The following is a 12,008-nucleotide window of genomic DNA, read 5'->3' as shown; positions in this document are numbered from 1 at the left end:
TACTCTAACAAATCTCTCAGCTTCATGGTCCAGACGTCTCACTTGTGACAAATAAACCAACCAACCAACCATATTTTTAGATACCTGGAGTGGGAGTTGAAATTGAGCTTGTGAACAAGATTTTTTCCATGCGGTACCTACATTTTTGAAAAATACATAGACACGCAAATTAGAATCAGTGCGAAAAATACGTATAGTGTCACCCTCAACCCTAACCTGGATTTTGTAATATCATCTCTCACTGCACGAGTCGAATACAATTTAACACTAATGAGTATAGGTTATGAAGGATTCCCCACTCGTCCATCCCTATGACCTCGCACCCCCCTCACCCACCTTGTCAAATATCACTGACATCGAGTCCCTCGACACGCAAATTGGAATCAGTGCGACAAATACGTGTAGTGTCACCCTTAACCCTAACCTGGATTTGCTAGATTTATCAGTCTTGTCTGATTGTGTAAGTGTCGTATGAATGTCTGATTCTCATCTCACTAGCTGCGACTATCATCTGCACAGAAACACTACAGTAGTAGTATTTTACATCTTCTCACCGAATAGCCATTATTTTACGGTTACCCTCGAGCGAGTAACCAGATGGACGACGTCATAATGGATGTCGATCAATACTCGACGGATTGCTCCATGGAGGTTAATCTGCCCGAATGGAATGTGAGTACTTGAATTGATCATGTTGCGACTTGCTGTAGCATCAATTCAGGCGGCACTCGACGACCTCACGCCTCACATCACAAAGACCGCCGAATACCCCGTTGCACGCGGCGGTTTTGGGGAGGTCTGGAAGTGTATTTTCCGAACAAACAAGGGACCCGTCAAGGTCAATCCCCAATTAACGTTTTATACAGCCATCCAATCATAATTCTGTAGGTTGCAGTAAAAGCGTTTCAAATGTACAGTGGCAATGACGACCTCGCTGCCAATGCCAGAAATATCAAGGTAACTAGGTAAATTTCTGGCAAATATTTCACCATTAATTCACTCCTGTTGGGATGTAGCGTATACGCCGCGAACTCGGGACAGGTGCTGGGCTCAGACACCCAAACATTCTCCGTGTTCACGGCTACTCCATGGGTTTCGGTCCCCTTCCTGCCATAGTCACCCCATGGGTTGAACAGGGCAACCTCTCCGTATTTTTGGCCCGTGAAGGATTATCGCTCACCACAGTACATCGATTTATAATAGTACGTCCTGTGATCTGATGTCAGGATTCTCTAACGTTGTTTTAGCTCAGGGACGTCGCGTCTGGTTTACAATACTGTAAGTCTTCGTAATTTTTTTCCTCATCCGCGCCGTACAATATATGTGTACAGTACACACCAACAACATCGTTCACGGAGACCTCACCGGGGTAAGTCCAATGCATTTCATTATCCGAAACTTATGCACTCTTTATTATTATAGAACAACGTACTTGTTGGCAGCGACGGTTCCGCATGCATAGCTGACTTTGGACTTTCATTCGTGGATGCCCCTTATGTATCCTGGACTTCGAGGATGAAAGGCAACCTCCGGTGGATGGCCCCCGAACTTCTACGAGGAACTGAAGTGCGCCCCACCAAACGCAGCGACATATACTCTTTTGGGTGTGTCATGTTGCAAGTAAGTTGTCGCTAATTACAAGGCACCGCACCGACTATTACCACCACAGGTCATCACAGGAAACGTGCCGTTCTATTATCTACCAGAGTATCCGATCATACTCATGAAGTACAACGCGGAGATACCCAGCCGGTTTCAATACCCATCGTGCATCGATACCTATTGGGATTTCATTCAGGAATGCTGGTCGATGGACCCCATGATGCGTCCGTCGGTGGAAAGAATTATCGCTTTTCTCAGTCGTTGATTTTCCATAAATTCATTCAAAATATACAATTAGTTAGTTAGTGTGCTTCATACAATCCCCGTCATATGTGTACAATAGAGACGCTCATGTAGCACAACGCTTACAATTTCAAGAAGATATCACAGCAATTGTCGCAGAAGTCACCTGGTAGTTATTTGTCGCAAGAGTTGTCGCAAGAGTTGTGTTCCAATGAGTCCGAGGAACGAAGAACGAACATAGAATGTCCTCTATGCGGCAGACGTCTTTTTTGGGACATCTCTTCTTTGCTTTGTACTACTACTCCCAAACTACTCGACGTCTCATAAGTCATAGTACTCGTTCTTTAGTTTCCGCCCACCACACCCTCAGAAGCATACGTCTCGCAATCAATCAAAACAGTGTCAAACGTCAGAATTTTGGACTCAAGAATATATTTCACAACATTAGCATCATCTTTGATCGACGTATCGCTCTCCAACTCACAGACTCCGTCATTATGTCAAGTGCGAGGCGCTGTGGACCTCTCGCCCTCACGGCTTATCTTGACCTCTTAGGTTCAGAGCGTGTTTCTGGCCGAAAACTATGATGTGGGCTCACATGAGTATAAAGGACGAGCCGCAGTATTTTGGTTCCTCTTGACAGTTGTCTCTATTGAATATTCGATTCATTTCAGTGACAATAATCTATGACCGCATCACGGACCACACACCCCAACCAGAACACGGCGACCCCAGAAATCCTGCTCCACGGAGCACGGAGTCTGACGAAAAGCTTAACGACTCGAACGTGGTCATTATGAGAGGCAGGGTAGACTTCAAGCTGTATTTTAGTTAGACCCGCTACCCATCTGGCCATGGGTATATCAGTAGACTGTATTGCACATGTGTGAGAGACATACAATTGATGTACTGATCAGATCACAGTCAGGATTTGACGACAAATCGATGAACGTGCATCAACACAGACAGGAACACAAAAGGTACCGGAAGTCGCTCATTCAGACCACCTTCTTGAATGTAATCTCTGTTAGTATCAACAACGCGATGGTCTCAAAGACAAGCTCTTCGCTCTCAGCGGCCGTAAAGGTAAAATTGCCAGCCGTCCTCGCCAATTTCATTTGTTGCACGCAATGAGAGGCTGCATACCGTCAATATACAGATCTCCATATCAAGATATGACCCTTACACGTACTTAGCCTTTTCATTTTACATACACGAACACTCCTCCTACCATGCGTCATACACGTTTCCTATTGACTCTCCGTCCCAATCAAACGTATTAATTCCTCCTCTCGTCGAACAATCTCCCTCAGTCTTTTTGAACCAAGACTGAGGTGAGCTATCTTATTGACATCCCTACTCTACTCTTACTAACTACTACTCTACTAGTTCTGTTCTCGCCCTTAGGTATGGTCCATAGTTACCCTTGAGTCTTTTTGAACCAAGACTGAGTTCTGTTCTCGCCCTTAGTTTCTCTAGTCCGAGTCTCTTCACCTTTGATAGGTTATGAGCCCTGGCTCAGACTAGGCATACATTCGTTTCTCGCTTCCACTCGCCTTATCTGAGCCTCTCCGACCTTTTCCGAACTGGAACAAGGTCGCCCTCTATCCCCGCTTGACCTGCGGATCTTATCCATTCCCTTGCCGCCATCGCCGCCATTAACGCCTGTCGTACCAACTCGCTCGTTACCACACCCATTGAATCTTCCCATTCTATTGTCGCCATCGCCGACACATCGTTCGACACCTGTCATGTCCACCATATCGTCGTCCAACATCCGGATTCCAACATCTTTTCCTCACCCTCCTCTGGACGCCAATGGCTCCAACTACACCTCGTGGGTAACGACCATGGACCTTTGGCTCTCGCTCTTCAACCTTTGGCGCCTCCTTTCAGGAGATGAGAAGGGTCCTCCGCGCCCAACCAGAAGCACCACTGAGACTGAGGCTGACTTCAACAAACGCCTCGCGGCACATGATGCGAGCGCGGACGTCATTTCTTTCCGAGAACGCCAAAGCATAACCAAAGGACTCCTTGGTATGACGGTACACTCAAGTGACCTCATCCACTTCATGGGTGTCACTGATCCAGCCGTCATCTGGAAAGCGCTAGAAGACAAGTATCAGGCGTCTGTTGGCATCCGCTTTACGAGCCTCATGGGCCGTATCTTTGACCTTCCCAAAGCATCTGATAGCGACTCTCTTACCAAGACCATTAAGGAGATCACGGACATCAAGGCCCAATTCAAGGTCATTGAATCCATCGAATGGAAGTGCAACGAATATACCCTTGTCCAAGCGCTACTGCGTGCCCTTCCCGACTTCTATGCGCCGCTTTCCCAGCTCATACTCCATAGTGCTGACGCCAATACCGGGAAGCTAACGCTGGAAGGAGTCATCAGCCAGATCAGGAACTCGGAACAATATTATGCAAGTTTCGGCTCTGCAAACCCACATGCGCACCACACAGCCATGGCTGCTAGGGTGGCGAAAGCAGGTAAACCTACTGAGCGTGCCAAACCGAAGGATTTTGACGCCTCCAAGGGAGATAAATGGGAGTTGTCGTGGCGCTCGACGTGCGGATCTTGCAAGCGCACAGGCCATATCTGGAACAACTGCCGTGCTCGTCTAGCAAAATCCGACTCATCAAACACGTCAGCGTGCATTCCCCCCTCACCTTCACAAGGTACTGACATATCAGTTCCCCTACCAGGACAACCTGACGGCATTCCATCGTTTCTTCGTCTTCCTACACACTCTGCTAGTTTCTCTAATACGAGCACTATTTCTTTTCAATTCCACGTAGACTCTGCCGCCACCGCACATATGGAATCCAATCACTCCCTCTTCACTCGCTACAGAACTTACAACCCTCCATTAATCGTGAAACTTGCGAATGACGATACTGTTCTTGCCCCAGGTTGGGGATTCATCACGCTAGTGCTCGACGGAAGACATGAGTCTATCGAACTCCCTTTCCTCCACGTACCAGACCTACGGTGCACACTGATATCAGTGTCTGCTCTAGCGTCGGAGGGAATTTTCTTCGAAACGGATGCTGAAGGAGGACAAATGCGTCGTGCTGATAAGACTGTGATCGCACGTGTGGAATGCTCTGCCGGTCTATACTACCTTCGAGCCAAGCACACCCATACGGCCTTTGCCACCAGGTCCACCTCGGCTACGCCATTACCACTAGCTGTATGGCATGCACGCATGGGCCATGCCGCAAACTCCACCTTGCGCAAAGCTGAGAAGGTTGTATTAGGACTGTCACTTAACCTGTTAGACGAGTCTACAGGACCTGGTGACCACATTGACTGTCCGTCGTGCCTAATGGGCAAACAAAAACGATTGCCGTTCCCGTCTCATGCTCGACACCGTGCAACGCACGTCGCTGAACTTGTTCACACTGACGTTTGGGGACCCGTCAACACTGCAACCCCGTCCGGCGAAACATACTTTGTTGCCTTCACTGATGATTTTTCGCGTTATTCCACTATCTACCTCATTAAGCACAAGAGTGAGGTACACTCGCACCTTCTGCGATATATCGCCTGGATTGAAAACCAGTCAGGGCAACGAGTTAAACGCCTCCGCAGTGACAACGGTGGCGAATACGTCTCTCACGCTACTATTGAATTCCTGCGTAGTAAAGGAATTGAGCACGAACTTACGATGCCTCATACAGCCGAACAGAATGGTGTTGCCGAACGTGGACACCAGACCATTGCCACCCGAGCATTAAGTGCCCATCACCAGAGTGGTTTTCCTCGTTCGTTCTGGGGCCACGCCATCCTCAACTCAGTATACATCAAGAACTTCCTCCCGTCGTCAGCTACTGACAACAGAACGCCGTTTGAACTCTTCTATGGTGAACTACCAAATGTCTCGCACCTACGTCCGTTTGGCTGCCTCGCATATGCTCACATCCCAGACGACAATCGCCACAAGTACGACTTTGTTTCGAGACGGTGCTTCCTACTGGGGCACGTCAAAGATGCGGGATATCTTCTATGGGATCCAGCGACACGACAGACGGTGCGCTCTCGAAATGTCCTTTTTGATGAAAAATTCTTCTACGGCACACCCAACTCAGTTCTCTCGCCCCTCGTTGAATTACACAACCAGCGCATTGCAATGCAGCAGCCCACCCTCGCATTGCCACATGATTTGCTGATATCAGAAGACGGCTTCAGAACCACACGACCTGGAGAAGATGATTCCGGTATTACACTACCAGGACCCAGTACCGTTTCAGTGGGAGTACTTCCGACTTCTGCTCCTCTCATCCCCGAACCTCCACAGCCATTCCCGCAGTCGAACGACAATGTTCTCCCTGTCCCTGCTGAAGTTCCGGTAGAAACGGTACCATCTCCTGAGCCACGACGTTCGACACGTCAACGCATTGACGCGCGACCAGCAGTCCCGAAAACTGTTGCCATCCCAACAAAACATGTCCCAGTACAGCGGCGTTGGACTTATGTACCGGTCACTGTTGAGGAGGAGGTTGTTGAAGAAGAAAATCTTAGTATTAGTGCTACCCCCGATGTCACCATTGAGCACTCCGCGAAGCATGTATCCTTGGCGGACAGCAACAAGATTGATGGACGGAAGCTTCCCCCCAAAACGATAGCTGCCGCTCGCTTGTCAATGGATTCGGGTCATTGGGAAAGCGCAATGAATGAAGAGTTAGCTTCGTTGGGAGAAAAAGGAGTGGGTGTCTTAACACCACTCCCATCAGGGAGAAAAGCAGTCGGCTCACGGTGGGTGTACTCGCACAAGTATGACGAAAATGGCCAGATTGCCCGCCACAAGGCCCGCCTTGTTGCGCAGGGTTTCACACAGATCGAAGGACTAGATTACACCGACACCTTTGCTCCTGTTGCAAAATACGACACCGTACGTGCACTACTCTCCATGGTCGCTAAGTTTGATCTTGAACTTGATCAAATGGACGTGAAGACCGCCTTTCTCAATGGCGAGCTTGACGAAGAAATCTACATGCGTCAACCTCCAGGCTTCGAAGACCCTGAGCATCCAGATTGGGTCTGGAAACTCCTCAAGGCCATCTACGGACTCAAGCAAGCCGGTCGTCAATGGAACAAGACACTCGATGATTTCCTGCGAAAAGAAGGTTTTAATTTTGTTCGTAGCGAAGCAGACTATAGTCTGTATGTTTTACGAAAAGATGACAAGACCATCTGGCTCCTTGTTTACGTCGATGACATGTTGCTCGCATCGAACTGTCGGGATTTCCTTAACGGTTTCAAATCGGAGATGAGCAAACGTTTTGAAATGAAGGACCTTGGTGAAGCGCGTCATTTCTTAGGAATGCACATTACACGAGATCGCTCTAAGAAGCACCTTACCGTCAACCAATCCTCCTTTCTCGAACAGATTCTCAGTGAAACTCGGATGTCAGATTGTCGACCAGTATCTACCCCCATGGTTCCAGGGATCTCCTTGACGAAGTCATCTGCACCCCTCACTCAAGCCGAAATCCAACAATTTGCGCACATGCCATACGCGCGTGTCGTTGGGGAACTCAACTTCGCCATGCGCGTTAGTCGTCCCGATATTGCATATGCAGTATCGGCGCTGTCAAAATATCTGAGTAACCCTGGCATAGACCACTACCGCCAGCTTCACCATCTCCTTCGTTACCTTCGTGGATCCACACATCATTCCCTAACGTTTGGTTTGTCCAACCAAGGACTCATCGGTTATTCGGATTCTGACTTCGCGTCTGATAAAGACGACAGTCGCTCAATTGGGGGCTATGTCTACTTTCTTTTCGGTTCCCCCATCAGTTGGCGTTCCCAAAAGCAATCCGTCGTTGCGACTTCGTCTACTGAAGCTGAATACATCTCACTCTCTAACGCGGCCCGCGAACAGATCCATCTCAGCCAGCTGCTATGCGATTTTGGTCTTGACCTCTCGCTGATCACCCCCACCACGTTATATGGTGATAACAATGGAAGTCGCGCACTAACGAAAAACCCTCAATTCCACGACCGGGCCAAGCACATTCGCGTCCGCTATCACTTCGTTCGAGATCTGGTCAGCGACGGCACCATCATCATTCCCTATGTACCCACACATGATATGATTGCCGACATCTTCACGAAATCCCTACCACGAAAACTTTTCCGCAACCATCGACACTCGCTTGCTCTTCGTTCATCGTCAAACGAAGACCCAGTTGAATGAGCACGCCCGCGTCTCTAGCGTTTTGCGTTCGAGTGGGAGTATCAAGATATGACCCTTACACGTACTTAGCCTTTTCATTTTACATACACGAACACTCCTCCTACCATGCGTCATACACGTTTCCTATTGACTCTCCGTCCCAATCAAACGTATTAATTCCTCCTCTCGTCGAACAATCTCCCTCAGTCTTTTTGAACCAAGACTGAGGTGAGCTATCTTATTGACATCCCTACTCTACTCTTACTAACTACTACTCTACTAGTTCTGTTCTCGCCCTTAGGTATGGTCCATAGTTACCCTTGAGTCTTTTTGAACCAAGACTGAGTTCTGTTCTCGCCCTTAGTTTCTCTAGTCCGAGTCTCTTCACCTTTGATACTCCAAGCCTTAAGTGAACATATCACCCTTGTTCGTTAAAGTTTCCAAACATGTGCCAATGCTTCAAGACTTGTTTAGGATAACTTTTCATCAAACTTGTAGAAACCGGACATATCATTCTATCGAGGCCAACACCCGTCAAACGGATATCCCCAGTCACAATCTGGATATCGTCTCTAGTCTCACCCAAAAATGTGAGTCCAAGTTGCTTGCGCACTAGTAGAGGTCAAAAGCTGTCGCAGGAGTTGTCGTAGAAAATTGTTTGTCGGTAGTTGTTTGCAAAAAGTTGTCTCCAGGTAGAAGTCAAAAGCTTTCGCAAAAGTTGTCGCAAAAGTTGTCTCCAAGTAGAGGTCAAAATGTTGGTTGGTGGTTGCAAGGTAGTTGTCCCAAAAGTTGTCGCAGAAGTATGTCTCGAAAGTTGTCTCCAGGCAGAAGTCAAAAGCTGTCGCAGAAGTTGTCGCAGGAGTTGTCGCAAAAGTTGTCTCCAAGTAGAGGTCAAAAGCTGTCGCAGAAAATTCTTTGGTAGTTGCAAGGCAGTGGTCGCAAAAGTTGTCGCAGAAGTAAGTCTCAAAAGTTGTCGCAAAAGTTGTCGCAAAAGTTGTCTCCAAGTAGAAGTCAAAAGCTGTCGCAGAAGTTGTCGCAGAAGTTGTCGGAAAAAGTCACATGATCATGGTTTGTCGCAAAAGTTGTCTTAGACACATTTCTGTTTCCACACACTATAATCCTATACGCATTTGATATAACCTCTGCTTCGTAACTTCGAACGAGACGTCTGTATCCTATTGTTTGATATTGGTGGTCACCGGTCACCGCCAGATCGACTAAGACGACTCCGACACCGTGATATTCGAAACATTGCCGTCATCATTGAACATTGAAGTTTGACATTCATGATGGACGAACTGTAAGTCTGTTGCTACAGTTCAGCTGATCAAGCTCAAGTTTCACCTCCGCATAGATTCTGAAAACTGAGCGAAAGTCGCTCCTCCGTCCCTGCATAGAAAAAAATCTTACCACCATTCGCCTGGGTCGAACGCTTGCGTTTGACCTTGTTGGCTCCGTAAATGTTAATAATGAAGACCTATGCATAGTAAATCTAAGCAGTCGTCGTACTTCTATTCCTGGGTTGGGTTGAAGCAGACGTTAGTGACATACCACCGGGGCCGAACGCTTGCGTTTGACCCTGTGAACTCGCAAAACGCCAATGAAGAAGACCTCTGCATCGTAAATAGAAGCAGTCATCGTTCCTCTTTTTCTATATTCAAGCAGACGTCACATATATGTTTCTACATAGAATAAAACCATATCACCAGGATCGAACGTTTGCGTTTAACGTCCTTGGATCCCACAATGCCAATCAAGAAATCATCAGTACCACTGGGATCGAACGCCTGCGTTTGTTCCCGGTGCTCTAACTCCTTTCCGTCGTTGACCGCTGCGGGCGCATACTCTGCACCTGTGGAAGGTTAAATTTTTATGTTCTTATTCGACCTCCTCAGGTAATGCAAAATGTCTGGAACTCGAATGCTTCAAGAAGACGACCTCTGCTTTGTAAATCGAAGTAGACGTCGATGTCATATTTCTAGATAAAATTGTTATTCTTCAGTCGGTCAAGGTCGTTCTAGATCAAAAAGAAAGAAGCCAGTGACGCAGCTGACCGCCAGCATATTTGTTTTCTCTCCGCAGTGGCACTGACGGCACGCCTGTCCAACTTTATTCTTGTGTTGAGAGCATATTCCCCTCCTCCTCCCTCCTATCCATATTCTCCTGCCAGAATGCTCGAATCCTTGTTAGTAATTCGGTGTATTTGCAGTTGATGTTGTTCCCTGCATCGATTTGAACTAGCATTTCGTTTTTAGTGTACGTTGTCCACAACGATAGTTGCATGCTGGACGCTCTGTTAGATAAACAGTTCCTTGGGCGATTTTTGAAGAGTTTATTTCATAATGATAATAATTATACTACATGTATTGTACTACTACGCCAACTGAAGCTCGTTTGTGAAGTTACAGAAGTTTTGTATTGTAGCCAGATTTAGATATGCCCGGATCTGTGGTTCTCGATCGTTCATTCATTTACACATCGCCATTTGTGGATCAAATTAGTCAGGATCGCGTGTTTTCTTCCACATTCATTTCTTCCACAGTTTCCACTATATCCATTGCACGTCTCACTTGATTTCACTCAAACTTGCAAGCATACCTGCATCGCTCTTCAACTCATTTTGAAACTTTAGCCAGTAATCTGACCAGACACCCTTGTGTCCAACATCGAACTCTTGACTAATTGGTGCATTTTGGAACTTTAGCCAGTAATCTGGCTAGACATCCTTGCATCCAGCATCAAACGCTTGCGTTTTATTTCAACGCCAGAACATCCTCCATCTATAAACGTCGAACGCTTGCGTTTGAATCCGAAACCCTATCTCGATTAACGTCGAACGCCTGCGTTTGACTCCAACACATCTATCGATCAACCTCGAACGCTTGCGTTTGACTCCAACACATCTATCGATCAACCTCGAACGCTTGCGTTTTATCACACGACATGTTCCCTGAACGCAAGACCACAGACAATCACCGCGACGACTACGTGCGTTCCGACAATCCTAAACCCAAGAGAATCGTCAGAACACCGAGAATGACAGCACAGAAGCATGCTTATGCATTTATTATGCCTTCAGGTAAGTCTCAAATTCTTTATTTCTCATTTATTCTGACTCAGAGCATACAAAAGACGAAGCAAGCACCTCATCAGAAGCCTTGCCGTGGGGACAGGAACAAGACTCTTGGGCGAAAGAAAAGGCAACGACGCCTTCAGAACCTTTGTCTTGGAAAGAGAACCCATGGGAAGAGGCTGATGTTTCACCCGCCACGCGACCAAAAAAATCTCCTTTAAGTAAGTGGATTTGAAACATCGTTATTGTCATCTAACGTTCGTATTTAGTTGTGACCGGGGTTGCGCGGCCAGGCCAGTTTTGGCCAGATGGACAAGAACCCCCCATGACGGGCCAAAAAAGGTCAAAACGCGTCTTCAAGACTAGCGGAAAAGATCACCCGCGAACGGAGATTACAGGGAAATATGCTGAAATCGCGCGGCTCAAAGAAAAATCCCGCTCGTCTGAAAGGTTCACACCTAAGACCGGAGACATAGTCCTCTACCACGACTACTCAGACTACGAGGACTCTGAAGATGACTTATCCGAAGATGTAGAGATCTACGACGGCGTGCATGTCAGTTCAGGTCAGGCACTCGTTCGATTCGGTAAACAAGTCGCTGTCGACACGACTCGTGATGACAAACACGACGATGCGGAAGTTCTTACGGCGTCATCTTCAATTCTCCCGCCTTCACCCACCCGCCCCACGTGGTTTTCCCTCCTCGAGCAGTCGCATCACCCCAGCGCGTCGAACTTCACCAAAACTGCCCAGGAGTGGATCAATCAAGGCAAAAAATTCCCTCCAAATCCCACAGCGACTCCATACATTCTCCAGGAGCTCTGCCAGTCAATAATGACAATCCCAAAAAGGATTTTAACTATGGCTCTTCCACCGCACGACATGCCGGTCCAAGGTT

The 12,008-nt window shown here is 47.5% G+C and overlaps 1 protein-coding gene across 1 annotated transcript; it reads left to right on the top strand.

Moving 5' to 3' along the window:
- Positions 1–612: 612 nt before the first annotated feature.
- On the top strand, positions 613–1,867 carry F5891DRAFT_1201768 (kinase-like domain-containing protein; the record flags this gene model as incomplete). The annotated part of the gene is made up of 8 exons (XM_041368909.1): positions 613–672; positions 722–838; positions 889–957; positions 1,017–1,184; positions 1,248–1,278; positions 1,332–1,369; positions 1,423–1,620; positions 1,670–1,867. The coding sequence occupies 8 exons, from the start codon at positions 613–615 to the stop codon at positions 1,865–1,867; spliced, it is 879 nt and encodes a 292-aa protein (XP_041216424.1).
- Between the last annotated feature and the right edge of the window lie 10,141 nt (positions 1,868–12,008).

This window comes from Suillus fuscotomentosus (assembly GCF_016647785.1).
Source record: "Suillus fuscotomentosus strain FC203 chromosome Unknown F5891scaffold_325, whole genome shotgun sequence".
NCBI classification, from domain to species: domain Eukaryota; kingdom Fungi; phylum Basidiomycota; class Agaricomycetes; order Boletales; family Suillaceae; genus Suillus; species Suillus fuscotomentosus.
This window is presented reverse-complemented; position numbering and strand designations above follow the sequence as displayed.